This window comes from Asterias rubens, chromosome 3 (genome assembly GCF_902459465.1).
Source record: "Asterias rubens chromosome 3, eAstRub1.3, whole genome shotgun sequence".
NCBI lineage: Eukaryota > Metazoa > Echinodermata > Asteroidea > Forcipulatida > Asteriidae > Asterias > Asterias rubens.
The window spans coordinates 14,880,298-14,900,217 of NC_047064.1; the positions used below are offsets into that span (position 1 = coordinate 14,880,298).

Sequence of the window (19,920 nt, forward strand, 5' to 3'; positions counted from 1 at the left end):
TTACTTTGAATATGTTTTTTTATAAAGTGAGAATAATTCAGATTCCCTTGGATCCCCGTCTTAATATTTTTGTTTTACTGATGTAATCCATCTCCCTTTTTCCACTTTGGGACAAGCGGCTACAAACGTCACCACTGCTTTATGTTCATCGTGGTGCTCGATGGGGTCGTGTTTAAGTTCTTGCTGCCTTTGAACTACAAGAAGGATGGGCCTACATTTCTGTGCAGCAGGAGGGGGGAGGGGGAGGGGGGAGGGGGAGGGGGAGGGGGGAGGGGGAGAGGGGGGGAGGGAATTGTGAGGGCCGGATGGGAGCATGTAAACCTGAATCCTCTGCCCACCCTGCGGGCATGCATCCCATGACTTAATTTTGAAGCCACACAATAACTCGATATATCTCCGATTCACCTAGACAATACTATTTGGACGAGGAAGCTACGAATTCAAAGATGTTATTTGAAACTTGCATAATATTATTTGGCAGGTTTATTATCTGCGGCCACCACATGATAGGACCGTAGGCTAAACCAGTTGTGGGCCGTTGTTAACTTTTTATAGTCGCCTTGCGTCAAAAAGCCTATATAAATACCGATCGATGTTACTAGAGAGCCACAACTAAAGATCGCACGCGATATGTGATTGACTATAACACTCCCAGTTTGGGTTACGGGATGTGGCGGGGAAGTAGGCCTAGTTATTACCGGGTAGCTGCAAATTATTTACTAAATAAACTAAATAATGCCAATGTGAAATTAATTTATTCCCCTTGACACAATGGGCTTCCCTACTGAAGGGCTTTGGTAAGCAAAAATTAATTTATAAATTTTCTCGGAAGAGACAAAGAGATGTAAACTCTAATGGGAACATTTTCTGCTGAAAGTTAACAAAAACTCATTAACAAAAACTCATTAGTACAAGGCAATCCGCTCATTAGACAAGAGAGGGCGCTATACAACTGTAATGGTCTTTTTGTGGATAAAAAAAACCCGGCCCACACGCACCACATACCGTGTGCCACACTATGTACAAAAGTACGTACAGTGCACGTAGCATATGAACTGAAGGCGGGTGTATTTAGGTCGACTAAAACCGGTGTGCCTGTCATAATTATTGCGGAAGTTACTGAAGTCACAAGTAAGTTTTAAACAACTTTCGGAAACAATTCTCCATCCGTCTGCCACTTTTGCCGACGTCTTTATCATCTGTGTCAGTATGAACCAAATTGTAGTTTCTTAACTAACGTTAACCATGGAGGTAGAATTCTACCTCCATGCGTTAACCCACCACGTACTAAGTACTACTACTACACTAGTTTAGTAACTAACACACAGTCATGACAGTTTTGTTATAAAACCATCCTGATTGATAAATGTTTACTGCTGACACTGTGTCACTGCTGAGTGTGTGATTGTGTGACTGTGTGAGTGTGATGATGATATAGATGTTCATGATGATTGATAGATTAATTATGAAACGGTGGTTGGATCATCATCATTATTACTAATAATAATATTAGAGGTAACTACATTACCTCGCCCTCTAATTCTCTAGCCCAGGTTGGACTCCTCCGTTGCATTAGTTGCGACAACATAACCCTCCTCCCGACGGCCGCCAGGCCGGAGGGTTACGAAGCTTCCGCAGGGCGAAATTGTGTGCAGGGCGAAATTGTTAAACACGTACCATTTCGACAGCTAGTCAGCAGATTTTCTCAATTTTTACCACTTTTGAAAACCGTGACACAAATAAATAGTAAATACTACTAGGAACACGAACTTGATCCTCAATGTCTAAATGGGGATAAATGAATGATACAAACTACTTCTAGAAACTATAAGGCTCCTAGAAGTACCTACCAACCATATAATTTATAACACCACATTGAGGAAATAATTTGAAGAAAAATCACAAAAACTTACCAGGTTCCCGTCTAACGTCTATCGTCTTCTGGAGATTCCAGAAGACGATCAGAGCATACTGATCGAAACGTCGAGTTGAAACTAAGCTTGGGCGATATCGATTTATTTTATTCACGATATATCGCCGACAATATATCGCGATATTCGATATAATCGCGATTAATTAAATTTGACATCATCAGTCTTCAAACTCCAAGTGAAAGTTGCAGAAGAGACAGTCATAGCATTAGAGAGGTGTTCTAATGACCTATTCTTCTGTTTTTACTCCAAACCTATGGGGTGCAAGATGTCTCAGCTAGCAAATACATTGCGATATTTAATCGATATCGCGATATATCGCGATTAGCGCGATATATCGCGATATATCGATATTTCGATTAAAACCAAATCTATCCGATATCGAAATCGTTTCCAAATTAATATCGCGATATTCGATAATATCGTGATATCGCCCAAGCTTAGTTGAAACCAGCGGTTCTTTTCAGAACCACCCCAACTCATTAGAGATAGTCATTACATGGTGTTACCGAAAACCTTTCTATATCGTATTTCCACCATGCAAAGTTTCAAATCCTCAGCTTCATACTTTTAACCTGTCCATTTTTCAAGGTTTTTGCTGTAGCCTGTGTGACATGTAACGAAAGTAAAATGGTAGGCTACACATATCAAATTGTTGGGTATCCTTGTTTTGGTTTGAAATGCTCACCTAATCGGTGATTTTCAACCAAGTCATCACCCATGTAAACAAAACAACACCAGAAATGTTGCGTTTGATTACAATCAAAATTTAATTCAGCACCCTGTGCAATCTGAGGCATTCTCAAATGTGTTTGATATGTGAATTAATTTGTTGTACATTAATTTTTGCTTTGCACACTATTTGCACATAGTCAGCCCAGTACCTTGCACAGGGGGAGTAGCCGGCATACACAGGTAGGGGCTTGGCCTTTCATACGGTACTTGATCATGGTACAATTGTCCAAGATTGCAATCTTTTTGTGTGTATATTTTACATCCCTGGACTGGAATGACAGTGGTGTAGGCCTACTAAGCTAATTGTGGATTACTAGATTTACTTGTGGGAACACAAGACAGGGAACAATTTCATCATGGTTCTGCCCTGGATTTCTTTAGTGAAGGAAAAATGTTTCCCTGGAAACCATTGCGAGATAGATCAGTATGGTATAAGTCGACTTGAATCAAAGAAGTGTTCAAATTGAATGGCTTCAGATAGCATTATTACTGGTTAACACCCAATTTTACATTTCGTTGAAAAACTTTGAAATGAAATTGCAAGTGGAATTTGAAAACTGTGAAATTGTGTGGGGGTCAGAAACAGAGGAAATTCTTCCAGTTGATGGTTGGGGAATCCTGAGTGCCGTGGGGGGTTTTCTGCCACCGACCAGTGTGGGCAGAACCCTGTTTCATAGAGCACTCTTGCATTGCATTTAAAGGAACACGTTGCCTTGGATTGGTCGAGTTGGTCTTTGAAAAGCGTTTGTAACCGTTTGTTATAAAATGCATAATATATGGGTAGAAATATGTTGTAAAAGTAGAATACAATGATCCACACAAACTTGCCTCAGAGTCGAAATTGCGTAGTTTTCATTTTCCTTTGCGATTTAACACGGTCGGCCATTTATGGGAGTCAAAAAGTTGACGAGTCAAAAAGTTGACTCCCATAAATGGCCGACTGTGTTAGTCTACGAGGTAAAAGGAAAACCGTGCAATTTTGAGGCATGTTTGTGTGGTCATTGTATTCTACTTTTTATAGACCAACTCGTCCAATCTAAGGCAACGTGTTTCTTTAACATTCAGACTGAACATGGTTTGTGACACTGAATTCTATTTGCACTGGACACTTTCGGTAATTACTCAAAATAATTGTTAGCACAAAAACTTACTTGGTAAAAAGAAATGGAGAGCTGTTAATAGTGAAAAACATTGTGAGAAATGCCTCTCTCTGAAGTAAGGTAGTTTTTGAGAAAGAAGTAATTTTCTACTTAAATATTTTAATTCGATTTCAAGACCTCTGAATTAGATTTTAAGGTCCCAAAATCAAGCATCTGAAACCACACAACTTTGTGTGACCATGGAGGTTGTTGTTTTCTATTTTCTCACAACTTAATGAGACCAATTGAGTTGAAATTTTCACAGGTTTGTTATTTTGTGCATGTAATGGTTGAGATACACCAAGTGAGAAGACTGGTCTTTGACAATTACCAAAGGTGTCCATTCATTCACTAAAGTCTTATTTCAGATTTTCTTTTGCCCTGTCGAAAAATGTTATTAATCAGTTCTATAAAGCCTGTTACAGCCTACACCATGTGTACCATCCCGTGGAGGAAGAAAATTGTCTTCCTCCATGATGTGGTACTATGTACAGGTGTAGGTCAGTCTTTGCACTTGATAACTGTTTCCCACTTTTTCACGAGGACCAAATGCCTTCACAGTGTTGTTAGCAAATGATGATTTTTTGAGTAGCTCAACTGAATATGTTTTGGGCAGCTACTTCAAGTGAAATCCAATCCTACCTCCATGGTGAAATCATTCAGTGCAGTATGACCCCAAGGTCAACAAGGCGTTGTGATAGCCTTAGCCTAGTAATGGGTACACAGGTCACTGCAACCCACTCATGATATGTGTCAGATACTGATAGAACAGAAAAAACAGTTTCAAGGTTAAAATCCAAGGAGATACCAGATACTGTATTATTGAGGGTAAAGCTCATTGTATTAATTTAAAAGCAGAATGGATTATATATTCTTGTCACTGAATCTCCAACCTCGCTTAAAAGTATAATAGTTTATTTTATTTTGGGTTTTCTGGAAAATGTATCCCAGGTTACCGTTAATTCATATAATGTTGACAAAAGTGCCACTATGTTGTACAGTAGACCCCTACTGTTATTTCATGGAAATCATGACGTGAGTGCCACCATTTTTGTACAATAGGCCTGCCCCTTACTGTTATTTCATGGTAATGATGAAAAAACTTCCAATTTTGTTGATCAATTTTGAACCTTATGGGGCCAAGGCGCTTGGACACACTGTAACACCTTTTGAGACAAGTGTTGAAGTTTTTGAATGATGAGCCCTAGTTCGCCTTACAATACATACATGTGTACTAAGTGTACACATGCTGCAGTGTACTTGTTGACCACTGCCAGAATTAACCCCACAGGCAAACCATTTCTCTTAGCCATTAAAAGCGTAAGGGGGTGCTTTGACGTGACAGGGGACCTATGGCTTCACGTTGTAATGAATCCAAAGGATGACGCAATTATGGTTAAGTGCCAATGTTAACGCCAAACGCTAAATACAGTGCTTATATATAATGACACAATTGTCAAAACCTGGACATTGAACCCACTGCTGATCGGAAACACTAGAGCTTGAATTTGGTGTTCTTGACTGCAGTGCTTGGCCACACCAAGCCACAATGACCTGGGTGCAAATGTTACGTTCTCCACAAGGAAAACATTGACATTAATGTTGGTGTAATTCAGTATTGAACTCATAATGTTCTAGCTCATACATGTAACTATGAGAAATTCTTCTTTACACAATTTTTGTGGTTGAAATAAGTTTCAACATGAAAATAAACTAACGTTGACATAATGAAGGTGACAAAAGTTTGTTAAAAGAAATCAAAGGAAATGTTTATATTTCCAATTGTCTCTTTAACATCTCCTCTGCCCTGATGAACCTCACCATTTCTCTACATGCTGAGATATGTGGACCATTGGACCATGGAGGATTCTTCCTCCATGATTGGACAATGCCCTATAGTCGAGCAGTGTCATGTTCACCACATTTACAATGGAAACTAATTCAAGGTCATAGGTTACTTATGCATGGATCAATACAGAGAGTTACAATACACAATGCACAGTGTCTTAATTTCAAGGTTTATGGTGCTTCGTTTTTATAAACATTGTACATTGTTAGCTGAATGTGATACGTATCAGTCTGTGCATTCGTTGTCTCTTGTCCTTGTTGATGATACATGTATACTGTTGACAAGGTCAAAGTGTCAGAGTAGTTGACCCTGGTGGTATTGACAATTTATGAATTGTCTTTTGCACTTTGATTTCAGTTTATTTATTGATTGATCCGGATCTAATTTGATGTATCTAATTGTTTGAGGTATCTTTAACAACTGTACTGCCTGTGTGTGATTAAGCACAGACTTCTGCACGTACAGCCAATGAGAATTACAAACTTTTCATTTGAAGATGGTATGTTCTATATTTCAACTTGTGAAAATATTTCAACCACTGTGCTCATAAAAAACACCTCATTTGTATTATAAAGGAATTGTATGCGATTGGTAATTGGAACTCACTGTGTTTTTCAATCCTTGATAATGTACATTGTACCATTAAAGGCAGTGGACACTATTGGTAATTACTCAAAATAATTATTAGCATAAAACCTTACTTGGTAACGAGTAATGGGGAGAGGTTGATAGTATAAAACATTGTGAGCTACAGCTCCCTCTGAAGACACATAGTTTTTTTATAAAAATGTAGTTTTCCACGAATTTGATTTTGAGACCTCAGAAATAGAATTTGAGATCTTAAAATCAAGCATAAACGAAAGCACACAACTTTGAGTGACGGGTGTTTTTTCTTTCACTATTATCTCGCAACTTCGACGACCAATTGAGCTCAAATTTTCACAGTTTTGTTATTTTGTGCATCTGTTGAGATACACCAAGTGAGAAGACTGGTCTTTGACAATTACCAATAGTGTCCAGTGTCTTTAAAATTAACCTGAGCTTGTCTTCAAAAGGTGGTAGCATTTTTTGATATTGCAAAAATATCCATGGATATCCATGCAAGAAGAATAATCCACAATTCATTGGCATACACAATCTGAGATAACTGTCAGTAACATTTCAGACAGTCACATCTCTTAGATTCAAATCTTTAGTGGTAAAAAGTGATATAATTGTCCATATATCACAGTACTTTGAAGCGACAAGTTTCTCAAAATGCATTATGTGTACTATAGTGCTGCTGTACTTCTTACCAATTGTAAGGTTTTATTGCCGCTCATTTTCAGATTCATTACCAAATGTATACTGACCCGACAAGAAATAAGAGCTGTCTATATTTACTTAGTTTATTTGAATAAATGAATGATTTAAAACAAATCACCGACTATGAACATTGCTTATTATAACACCCCATACAATTATTCTGCCTGCTCATTGGTTTAGAGCGCGTCACATGACATGTCTTAGTTTTGCTAGACGACGGCCATGTGATAGTGCTTCGGTTTGCTGTGCGCTAGTCGGGAGACTGGCACAGTACCCAGACGTCCGTTGCGTGTACGAGGATGATAAATTAATAGTCTGTAACCATTTTGGATTGCACGACACTACATGCAGCACAGTAAAAGTTTTTGCAATCTGTATTCGCGTCGTCCGTGGATCGTTGCATTCAGGTCTGTAACTTAATGATAATAGTACAGTATTTAGAAATGTTTGGGGTGTTATAAAACAAATATTGACTCAGTGATCCACGTAGCGTTCTATTTTCTCCGGGGATCACCTCGGGAGTCATAGTTTTAACCATAGCACTCGAAGAAGTCAATATTTGTATACTATCACCCAAACAAGTCACAAGTCCGAAGATCTGACAAATTCTCTCGAGTCGTTCCAGAGCGAGGCCTCAAACCTGGGCCTCAACATCTCCTGGAAGAAAACAAAAATTCAAATTCAGAAACCAAATCAGAACAATCCCTCATCTCATATCCTGGTCAGCGGTCAATCTGTAGACGTTGTCGAGGACTTCATCTACCTTGGCAGTAAAATTTCAAACACAGGACGCAGTGGACCCGACATCCTCAGACGGCTTGGCCTAGCATCATCTGCCATGAGTAGCCTTCGCAGGGTCTGGAGGCTGAAGAAGCTAAAATTAACTACAAAACTCTGTATTTACCGGACGTGTGTCATCCCTGTCCTGTTATACGGATCAGAGACCTGGACCCTCCTCAAATGCGACTCTGGCCGTCTAGAAGCATTCCACCTACGATGTCAGAGATCCATCCTTGGTATTCGCTGGTTTGACTTCATAAGCAACAACGAAATCATCGCCACAACACAACTCCCCTCGATAGCCTCTTTAATCCTTCGCCGACAGCGTGCCCTCTTCAGCCACATTGCGCGCCTGGATGATAACACCCCAGCCAAGAAGGCACTCAACATCGCTATAAATGCCTGGAAGGGTCGACCCCCAGCCACCGGCTGGACGAGGCCCAGAGGTCGCCCAAGAAGTCCCTGGATTGCTCAACTAGGTCGACCGAGCGAGGTAGAGGCTATCTGGAACCAAGCTGTTCAACATGGACATAGGAGGTCAGCGCGACGGACCAATGCTGTCTTTGCGGCTGATTGATTGATTGATTGACCCAAACAGACTAACTGCATTCATTTCATGTAGTTCATGTTTTTTCTTCTTCTTGATCAGATGGTGTTTTAATCGAACAAGAGGATTACTGACCAACTTCTCAGAATGAGCAAGAAAAGTGGATCTAAGCAGTCGGGTATGTGAACTTGGTTTTTAAATAAGGGAATAAAAGGGTAATGACAAATAAAACTGGCCGGATCGTGGGCGTGCGATAAAGGCCCAAGCCGAAAGCCACTACCCTGCAAGGTTTTATACGGTCGTTTAAGAATGAGTCACTACTCTTTTTTTCCCATTCATACATGCCCTTTTGCTGAAAAATTGTTACAAATTACAACTATAGACAATTTGACAATCGGAAAATTTGAGGTTTTTCCGAAAACTTTGTAAAAAATCTATTCGGTGCGCATGGGTTGTGTGTACGCGTGTTTAGAAATTCTTAATGCGCTGTTACTAATAGCTACGAATTGCGTTCCGCGTGATAAAGCCAGTTATAAACAGCTCCAGCTGGTCTTTATCAATCGTTTAAACACCCCCAAGTGATGCGCTCTCTACCAACAAGAATAGCGAAATTGCCTGGGGTATTTAGTAATAAGGGAATAAATGTGTAGCGACTAGTTCTTTCACGGTCGTTTAAAATAGGCACGGTCCAACTGCCTTGTGATTAAGGCCCTCGCAATATTACACGGCAATTCAACCCTGCATGGTTTTAAACGGTCGTGAAAGAACTAGTAGCAACCCTTTTATTCCCATTCATAAATACCTTATTGGTTAAAAGGCGTAATAAAGTAAGAAACTCTGTAAAACTTTTCCGAGTGCTTGAGCTCTGTATGTTTCTACCTCCATGGTATATGTACAGTACATGTTACATACATGTACGACATCCGTACGCGCGTGTTTTCCGGTTCTGTTCGTGCGCATGCGCATATAGTCTTGGTGCATATTCGCTGGTTTTCCTTTCACACACAGCGCGGCCAACTCACCGACAGCGCCTGCATCGGCGGTAACAAGAAACGTCTTGCATCAAGACTAGCGCGGAGTCTCCACTCACAACCGGTTATAAACACCGGTCATTATCAAAGGTTTAAACACCCCCACGTGACACGATCTCTACCAAATAGAACAGCTAAATTGTCTGGGGTATTTGTGAATGGTTGTTAATAAGGCTGTAATTACAGGGCACAATTTTATAAAGCTGATATAAAGCAGAACAAGTAGAAAAGACCACCAAAATTATATGCCTAACATAATACGGTTATCAGCCAAAATACCATGTCATATGCAGCATAGTTACCCGGTGTCCTGCTAGTGCTTATTTCTGCTTTAGCAGAAAATTTTAAAGCAATATTTCCTCAGGTGGTAGGCAAGAAAGAAGTAATTTTCCACGAATTGTATTTCGAGACCTCAAGATTTAGAACTTGAGGTCTCGAGATCAAGCATCAGAAAGCACACAACTTTGTGTGACAAGGGTGTTTTTCTTCCATTATTATCTCCCAACTTCAATGACCAATTGAGCTGAAATTTTCACAGGTTTGTTACTTTATGCATGTTGAGATACACCAAGTGAGAAGACTGGTCTTTGACAATTACCAATAGTGTCCAGAGTCTTTTCACTTGTACTTGTACTAAAAAGAGTTGCTGGAAATTTGAAATTCGTCTTTAAATTTCTCTGAAAGGTTGGGATAATGATTTTTAGTAAATGAAAATTTGATGCAATTCTTAATTTTGAGTCTCACATTTTATAACTGGTTTGATTCTTGATTTCGCGAAAACGATTTAATCCCTTTTCACTTGTTTGTACTTGAGTCTGATTTTGACATGTTCACGTGAGTGAATAAAATTCCTTTTGGTTTGAAGGAAGAAGATGGGTGCACCCTACAACAGCTCTGACAAGCGGACATGTGGTTTACAACGTCAAGGTAAGAACACTTCCCTTCTTTCTCAAGTACATTGGGCCAAATTCCATGCTTGTATCATTAACTGGTGCGTCATGGCCGAGCAGTGTACTTCATGGGACCAAAGCCCTGGTGGCGTCATGACACTTGTGCCCTTGTGAGCAAGGCACTTAACCATAATTGCTTTGTAAAAAGTTTGGAAGGTAGTGCGTTCAGCTGCATTCGCTCAGCTACTGTTTGGCACATAGTTCTTAAATTTCAAGAATATTCGAAACCAATGCAGCTCCAGGCATACTTCTTCAGACCATCGTTTAAAAAAAACCTTTTTTTTCTTCATTTGGTCTTTGCAGCTGATCGGAAACACTGAAGTAGAAAATCCAAAAGGTGCTGAAGTGGTGAGAGAGGCTGTCCGCAAACTCAAGGTAATACCCTAGAATTATTCTGAATCAAGTTTAATAACTAGCCACGTACTGGGAATTCCCTTCAAAAAATGTTTTTTAAATTTTGTATTCTGAATCAAGTTATTAACTAGCCACGTACAGGGAATTCAGAAAAGCTTTGGCCATTTTGGAATGGAGCCAGTTGGCAGTATGTTGCACTGCAGCACCTTTTAAAACCCTTACAAGGTGCTATATATGGGTCTCATAATTTAAACATATATGTGTGCACCTGTTGTTGAAAATAATGATTACTTGGTATAAGGATGGCAATGGTCGTAAGCATCCTGCGAAATTATTCAGCTGAAATGCCAGGGGCCCAATTTCATTTGTGCTTAGCATGAAAATGTTGCTTTGATCAATTTCATTTGTGCTTAGCCTGAAAATTTTGCTTTGATAAAATCAGGATTTATTGACCAAATTCCACATGATTTTCAGGATAATCAATCAACAGCTGAATACAGGTACCAAGCAATATGGAAATTTTGTAGGTAATCCTGTTTTTATCAAGGAAGACATTTCATGTTAAGCAAATTTTTGCTTTGCAGCTCTTGTTAATTTTAAAGACACTGGACACTATTGGTAATTGTCAAAGACCAGTCTCCTCACTTGGTGTATCTCAACATTTTATGCTAATAATTATTTTGAGTAATTACCAATAGTGTCCACTGCCTTTAAGCATTATGTTGACAAAATCCAAACAATGACCACTACTTTTAATAACACATTCTTGTAAGGAGAGCTTGGTTTCATCCTTGACATTTTTTTCTCAATATTTCCTGATTTTTTTTCTTTTTTCGTGGCATTTCATTTCAATGTTTCCTGGAGCACATTATTGCTATCAAGAGGAAATAAATCTCTGGATGAAGAATTTTCGAACCGCTCTATTGTGGAAGTGTCGTGGGATCTTGTAGGATCTATAGGTGAAATATTATGGATTTTGAAAATATTGAATTAAAAGTAGGTTCTTGCCCAAAAATGCTTTTTATGAATTCATTTTTTCTATTTTGTTCATTACTTTCTAAACATTTACTTGTGATACTTGGAGGTTTATACTAGCACTAGCAAGGTTTGTCCTATTTCTAATTTCGCGTTGATTCCTAAATCGAGTTTGCTTTTGCTGTGTAACCTTTGACCTGTGTCTGGTACCCAGACTGGAGTTGTTAGCAAGATCATGTTTTTATTGGATTATCGTACTCAGACTGCAGTGCGCAAACACATGATGTAGAGCTTTGGGGCCCAGGCCATGATAGTACGACATTTCAGCAGTCTGTGGGAACGTCATTTTAAAGATTAAAACCCGGTTCATACTTCCTGCGAACGCGAATGCGAATGGGAATGCGAATGCGAAGCAAATTTGACGTCACAACCCTCCTTTCGCACCAATATTCGCAAGTTGAACGGAGTTGAACTGCTTCGAATTATTCGTTGCGAATTAAACATTCGTATCGCATTCGCATTCGCAGGAAGTATGAACCAGGCTTAAAGCTGTAAATGGACTAAAGCACTAACCCTTGATTCCATGGATACATTTTGTTAAGCCTCATTGGACCATTTTTCATAGTGCTGCTTAATGATAAGCAATTTTTTTGTGCTGATTAAAGCAACAAAAAATGCTTAAGCGCGCTTGTATCAAGAAAGTTAGGCGGCCAGCTTGCACGTTCACAATGGATGCATTGTTACATCATTCATTTTCATACAGTATAAGCACAGGTATACCGTAAGGTTGGAAACTTGAAATTGGCCGCTTAGCAGCTCTATGAAACTGGGCCCTGGGGCCGATTTCACAAAGGTCTCAAATTTATCGTAACTTCAAATCAATCGTAGTTGCTAAGTAAAGTGTGATGTCACAATACAAATCTCTATGGTGATACTAAAAATTTGTCTTGCGATGAATTTTATTGCTTTGTGAAATCGGCCCCTGGACGCAGACCTGTTTGAGCCCCATGTGTGTAACTGAGGAAGGATAGTTTGTTATATTGGAAATAATTACTTAGTCTGGTTGCCAGACTTATGTCAAAGGTCAATCCACGAGGCTTCTTAATTTGCTCAAATCACAGATTCTCTTGTTTTTTTCTCGAGCCTTTTAATTCTTGTAAATCAATCTTTTTTTTAATGTCTACTTGCTTTAATTTGTTGGACTAATTTGTTTCCTTTTGTCGTGCATTGTGCTGGTAATAATCAAATAACCTGTGGTGTAAATTCTTGGTTAGTTTAAGGCTTGAAGGCTGCCCAAACATATGTTTCTGTCAAATAAAAAACCCAATAGTAACATAATATTTCACTCATAGTAAAAAAAGAGACCGAGTTTTTCAGTACCCTGTTCCCCTCCCCTCCCCAAAACAAGAGTACAATGAATGAAACCCTAAAAGAAAAAAAAGAAAAGGGAAAAAAAAAAAGGAAAATTTTTACAGAGATTTGATTTCACATCAACTTCTTTCCCTTCATGTTCATTTGAAAACAGCTAGCCGACGATTACAGTGATTACAAAACCAGACGGCCAATTTTGATTTATTGTTTGTGTGTGATATTAAACTCATGTTATATACAGCTTGATACGCAAGGATCTCTGCGCAAGTTTCATGTAAGTAGGACAATGTGAATCCAAACCGAGAAAGCTGATCCAATACTCAAGGATTATGTATCCGTATTAAATGCACTGGACACTTTTGGTAATTACTGAAAATAATTGTTAGCATCAAAACCTACTTGGTAACGAGCAATAAGCCTTTTTGAGGTATGGCGGACAAGATAGGAGTGTACTGTTTGGTTTGGGTGTATGCAGAGAAGTTTACCCAAACCTTACAGTGTTGAAGCATTGTGTCCGCCATATCTCAAAATGGCTTAAGGAGAGCTGTTGATAGATAAACGGCTCCCTCTGCAGTAAGGGTAGTTTCTCACTAAAATGTTAAAGACTAGGCATTAAGCTTTTATTATGCATCTGAAAGCACACAAAAAAGTGTAAACAAGGGTGTAGCATATGTTGGGCTACACCAAGTGAGAATAAAAGGTCTTTAAAAATTACCAAAGGTGTCCAGTGCCTTTAAAGGGATTGTATCACTTTGGTAATTGGAACTCACCTCTGTTTGTTTCAATCAAATATGGTTGTAGATATATACAATAAAACTAACCTGTGGAAATTTCCTTTCAAAAGGTGGTTGCGTTTTTGAGATATTGCCGAAACTCCAGAGTGCTTATGTCCTAGCAGCAAGAATAATCTGCAGTTGGAATACACATTCTGAGAAACTTTACTGTCGGTAACGTTTCCCAGATTCAAATTATGCGAGGAAAAAATGATATCTGTTACTTACTTCGTAGTGAAAAGTTGCTAAAAATGCATTATAATATTCAATGCTGTTGTACTTCCTACTACTGTACGTAAGGTTTTATTGCCGTTAATTTTCAGAGTTATCACCAAACGTATTCAGACCCTTTAAAGGCACTGGACACGTTTGGTAATTGTCAAAGACCGGTCTTCTCACTTGGTGTATCTCAACATTTATGCACAAAATAGCAAACCTTTGAAAATTTGAACTCAATTGGTTGTCGAAGTTCCGAGATAAAAACATAAGAAGAAAAAATCTTTAGAGGGAGTTGTTTCTCACAATGTTTTATACTGTAAACAGCTCTCCATTGCTCGTTACCCAGAAAGTTTTTAATGCTAACAATTATTTGAAGTAATTAGCAATAGTGTCCAGTGCCTTTAAAGACTGCAATTTCATATTGGTCTCAATTGCCCCAAATTAACATTAACAAATTCATATATTCATGTACAAAAATCACTCTAATCTAATGTCTTACTTGTACTCAACACATGTTCCGGGTAGAACTCGTTGGTGGCACCACCAACTGACAACAGCTTGTAGCTTAATTTTGTTGTTACTGTCACAGTATTTCAGAGGGAAATATTTTTATAGGGATTGGTAATGGTATGAATAAGGTCTTAGGTTGGAAAAAAATTATTTGTATTCACAAATTGGTAATTATCATTTAAGCAGAAAATTATGAGTTAAAAACAACTCTCTGCTAACCAAAAACATGCAGGAAAGCAGTCGGAATATGTAATATGGTATTTTGGCTTGCAACTACTTGCAACCTTATTCTGGTAAGCATAATTTTCAGTAATTACTCAGAATAATTGTTAGCATCAAAACCTTCTTGGTAACAAGCAATGGAGAGCTGTTGACAGTATAAACATTGTGAAAAACGGCTCCCTCTAAAGTAACATGGTTTTTCTGGGAGAAAGAAGTAATTTTGCACTAAAATATTTGAATTGAATTTGAGACCTCAGCTGAGGTCTCAAATTCAGTGCATCTAAAAGCACAAATCTTGTGCAACTAGGGTGTTTTTTCTTCCATTATTCTATTGCAACTTTGACTACAAATTGGGTCCAAACTTTCACAGGTTTGTTATTTTATGCATGGGATACACCAAGTGAGAATTCTGGTCTTTGACAGTTACCAAAGATGTCCAGTGCCTTTAAGCAGCTCTATAAAAAACATGATGAAACTAGGCTGTAGCCCCATAACTTATCATTTACTTTGTCATTAAACACACATGTATAGCAAACAAGTTTGCAGAAACCCCAAGCATACAAACACACAATAAAAAGAAGTCCGCCTGTTTGCCCTTCATTCTCCGTTTAAGTCAACCTTAGCCAAACATCACTCTCAATTTTCACTTTAATCTCTAGAACTACATGAAAGGGTTTCATGTATTTTTTTTACCTAAAATGATTTCTTCCAAGCTCTAGTGTTGTCGGCAGTAGAGTGTGGGTTCGATTCTCCAGCCATGACACTTGTGCCCTTGAGCAGGTCCAGGAGTAGGTGACAGTTGATTTGGGACGGTATTCAATTAAGTTAAGTGTAGCCATCACCTTATAGTGGCCTAAGGCCATGTGAGTTGAGTGATTATGCAAAAAAAAAAAAAAAAAAATGCAATTGGAGTCCTTGTTCTAGAGCTTTAAATGGCAACAAAATTGGAGCTGGGTGTAAGGTGTGCTTTCAGAAAAAAACCTAAATTTCTTCATAAGCAAAGATACACAGAGATAGAATATGATGGTTTTGGCCCTAAGGTATTGGGTATAATTGGGCTCTTTGGTGATAAGGCAATCGGGTTGGCATAGTCTGACAGTGGTATCTTTACTCTCCTTCCACCTCAAGGACCTAGATTCGAATAACACCGGGGCACTATGTGAATTAGGATTCATGGCTCTGCTTACGATAGCAGGATATTTTTTGTTCTTACAGCAAGCGTAGTTCAGGGGTTAGCGGTGAATTTTGGCTTCTGCGCGGGCGTATTAACGTTACTAGGCATTCTACGCTCACAAGGCTAGCGCAGAAATTTGGCGCTTGCACCTAAGAGGGGGGAATCCGTGATCGTAAGCGTGGAATTCGTCGATAAGCAGAGCCATGAAATTGGGCCCTGATGCGTGGGCTTTCCTTAGAAAAAAAATTCTTTTTAAAATCTGAAACTTCCTTCCTTGTTTTCTCGCCATTGGGTTCTTGGCTAGTACAGTGATTAAGTTTGTATTTCTGATTCCTTGGCTTGACAACCAGAATAGTTGAAATGAAATAAAAAACTCAAAGATGTTTGTGTTTTAATTCACCAATGTTTTCAGCACTTAACTTTTCATCTTAAAATCACAATTACAGTTGTAATCTCATCTTTGACTGGCTGTATGTTGTCTTCTTGTATCAGTGGTTAATAATAACAATGATAATAACAACAATGGAATATCGATTTGTTTTACTTGTTTTGCATTACCGATACATATAAATTTTGTTCACACAACGCCCTTCATGGTTTAGAAATACTGGTAACTAGCTGGTATTTTTTATTTTGTGTGTTTGTTTATTTGTTTGTTTGTTTGTTTTTCTTGACAATACGTTAACCCACTGCTGTGTGTGCCTGTGATGTAGTTATATTCTATGTCATACCACTTATTCAAATATTTAATGCACGTATTTGTTTAAAATGCACTTTCTAAACCCTACTCTAACGATCGATCCCAAACAGGCTTGTCAGCTTTTGTTATGGTGGATTATGCCAGCAACTGTTTTGTTAGAAAGAAAACAACTCTGTAATAATTATTTTAGTATTTCTCATTCGGAACTGTTTTGTAAAAAGAAAAAAAAATGCAAACAAAGTTTGTGTATCAAACAAGTTTCATCAACCAGATATTTAGGTCCCTTGTACATTGTTTGTTAAAGGGTCTATGTAACTTTTGTAGGACAAAAAACACAATGTCCACAGATTTACACTAAACTTACACAGTTTGAAGATAATGATAGTAGAAAGCTTCCCTGAAAATATTACGTGCTGAGGTGCTGTAGTTTTGGGGAAATGAGTAAAACAATGTCATGAAAATAATTTTCGTCTCATGAGACGAAAATTATTTTAATCATTTACAAACGTATTTTCATGACATTGTTTTACTCATTTCTCAAAAACTACAGCACCTCAGTTAGTAATATTTGAAGGGAAGCTTTCCATTATCATTATCTTCATACCCTGTAAGTTGAATGTAAATCTATGGGCATTTTGAAAAAGTACCCAAATCCTTTAAGGGGATGATTTAAAGCCATTGGACACTTTCGGAACAGAAAAATAAATAAAAGTTTACAGATTTACAAACAACTTACAGGGTTTACAGAAGGTAATGGTGAAAGACTTCTCTTGAAATATTGTTCGATGAAATGCTTTACTTTTCGAGAAAACATTAAAACATGTATCAATTCTCGATATCGAGAATTATGGATTTATTTTAAACACACGTCATGACAGGGTGAAACGTGCGGAAACAAGGATGGGTTTTCCCGTTATTTTCTCTCGACTCCGATGACCGGGTGAGCCTAAATTTTCACAGGTTTGTTATTTTATATGATAAACGAAGTGTGGGCCTTGGACAATACTGTTTACTGAAAGTGTCCAATGGCTTTAATAACTTGACAAACAAGTTATTAACAAAGTCCACACACAAGTGGCACAAAACTCTAAAATGTTTGTTGGTGTACAAAGACTGCTGTTCATGCATTGATTTGTTTTGGTATACAACTTTTATCAACCAAATACTTATGTCCCTGATACAGTGTTTGACAAGGGGATGGTTTAAACAAAAGTTCGCACATAAGTGGCACAAAGTTCTGTTTATTGGTGTACAAAGATTACTGTTCATGCATGTAGCCCTAAAACGTGTCAATTTGTACTGGTAATAACACCCTGAAAACAAGTCAAAACTCAAAGTCTAAAATCAACATCACTTACAGATACAGAAGTCTAAAGTTTACACAAAAAGTTTGAACATGTCATTGAAATTTCACACAAATTCACAGATTTTCAATCAGAGTAATGTTTGTACAAATCAAAACCTTAAGTTTGTAAAAATAATGTTGTGGCTTCACAGATAATGCCTTTATTTTCACCAAGTTGAGAGGGGGGGGGGGGTTCAAAGATGAAACCTTAAATTTAAGAGACTTGTGAAAATGTTTTTTTTTTATGAAACATTTCTTATAAAATAGATGGATTGCAATAGGTGTCATCAGATTGTGCCTGCGTGAAGAGCTACTGGCTGAGAGTCACGCGCAGCGTGTACACATCAAAGATGGGGGTCGATGACGTGTATTGTAACCATCTCTCAAATTGGAACAACCTGACCTGAAATTATTAAGTGGAGGCCACATAGGGCATGGCCTATGTTGTACTGGACTTCTCATTGTGCCCCTTCACATGTTTCCTGTACATACATGTACTTTCAAATGAAAATGCCCTTTGCAAAATGAAAATGGCCATGCTCTCTTTAACATAAAATTCTAGGCCTGCACAAATAATTTTATAGTAGCAAAATGTTCAAAACTACATGCCTGTGATACTTTTTTTCACGGGACTTGGGAAAGTACTGAGTATACAGTGCTAACATACATCGGTGTATGTATAGGTAAAAACCAAAATTGATGTACCCAAATTGATGCACGGACAGTGTACATGTACATCCTCATAACATGACTATATTATCAAACAGAGTGTATGTTGTGAATTTCTTTTTTGGAAAACAAATCTTTGTCTTTGTTGTTTATTGAGAAACATATTCTTGTAGTTATATCTCTGCGTTGATGAACCATACATGTACTCTTTGGACAAACACTCATGTTGTCAGAGATATTGGTTTACCTTTTTTTGAAATGTTGTTGCAGAGGAATTTTTCTGAGAAGTTAAAGGCATTGCACACATCCCTATTATTTGTAAAAGTAGAGTTTCGGATTCGCTGGGTGTCTAATTTGTTAATGTTTTTTTATTCTTGGTATGTATTAGTTCCTTGAACATTTCCTTGGTCTAATTTTTGTGTCTGTTTTATAGGCAGGCCCAAAGTGTGTACCTAAATGTTGATATCGATCACACAACAACCCCTTGGGTACATATTTCTTGTACAAGTTTGGTAATTACTCAAAATATATAATGACCATAAAAACTTACTTGGTAACAAGCAATGGAGAGCTGTTGCTAGTGTCAAACATTTTGAGAAAAGACTCTCTGTCTGAAGTACCGTAGTTTTCACATAAAATATTTGAATCTGAAAAAATCTGAAGCCTTCCTTAAGCATCTGAAAGCACACCAATTTGTGCAACAAGGGTGTTTCTCTGTCATTATTTTCTTGCAACTTTGATGACCTATTGAGCCTAAATGTTCACAGTTTTATTATTTTACACATATGTTGAGATACACCAAGTAAGAATCCTACCGCCGATTTCACAAAGAGTCAAAACTTGTCTTATTTCGAGTTAGGATGAGTAACTCGTCCTGAGTAATTCATCCTAACTGAGGATTAATCTTAAGGTTTACATGCTACAGTGCAGGGTTGGGACTCGTCCTAAGATTAATCCTAAGTTAGAAAGAGTTTGTGAAACTGACGGCAGGTCTTTGACAATTACCAAATCGTGTCCAGTGCTTTTAAAACAAAAGTTTAAATGTTTGTAAATAATTTAATTAACGACATATTTCTTTTGTTCTTTTGGTTTTAGTTTAACAGACAACTGAAGAGAGCTGATGGAGAGAAACCTGCCAAGGTGGAGCTGACCATCTCAACAATGGGAGTAGCAATCCAAGACAGACAAACCAAGGTAATAAATATTTCCCGCATTTCGCAGATATAGCGGGAAGTAATTGTCTCGGGGACACGATATTTGCATTGTGTTGCTATGGGTGTCTAGGTGTATTAGGAGATATACAAATTGCATTGATAGTCCTAAGTTAGGACGAGTAACTGG

The 19,920-nt window shown here is 38.1% G+C and overlaps 2 protein-coding genes across 2 annotated transcripts in view; both read left to right on the forward strand.

Annotated features, from left to right (window-relative positions):
* Positions 1-982: 982 nt before the first annotated feature.
* LOC117288563 (PTB domain-containing engulfment adapter protein 1-like) overlaps positions 983-19,920 on the forward strand; it is a 31,912-nt gene continuing 12,974 nt past the window's right edge. The window contains exons 1-5 of the mRNA XM_033769470.1: positions 983-1,131; positions 8,389-8,464; positions 10,183-10,244; positions 10,571-10,642; positions 19,675-19,773. Coding sequence (XP_033625361.1) covers positions 8,434-8,464; positions 10,183-10,244; positions 10,571-10,642; positions 19,675-19,773 — 264 coding nt within the window. The 5' untranslated portion in view covers positions 983-1,131; positions 8,389-8,433. The remainder of the gene's footprint in view (positions 1,132-8,388; positions 8,465-10,182; positions 10,245-10,570; positions 10,643-19,674; positions 19,774-19,920) is intronic.
* LOC117288096 lies at positions 7,798-8,316 on the forward strand. Its single transcript, XM_033768796.1, has one exon. The coding sequence runs from the start codon at positions 7,798-7,800 to the stop codon at positions 8,314-8,316; it is 519 nt and encodes a 172-aa protein (XP_033624687.1).

What these genes read in the sequence shown, in the direction of transcription:
- LOC117288096 (XM_033768796.1), top strand. Translation starts at nt 7,798, where the DNA reads ATGAGTAGCCTTCGCAGGGTCTGGAGGCTGAAGAAGCTAAAATTAACT.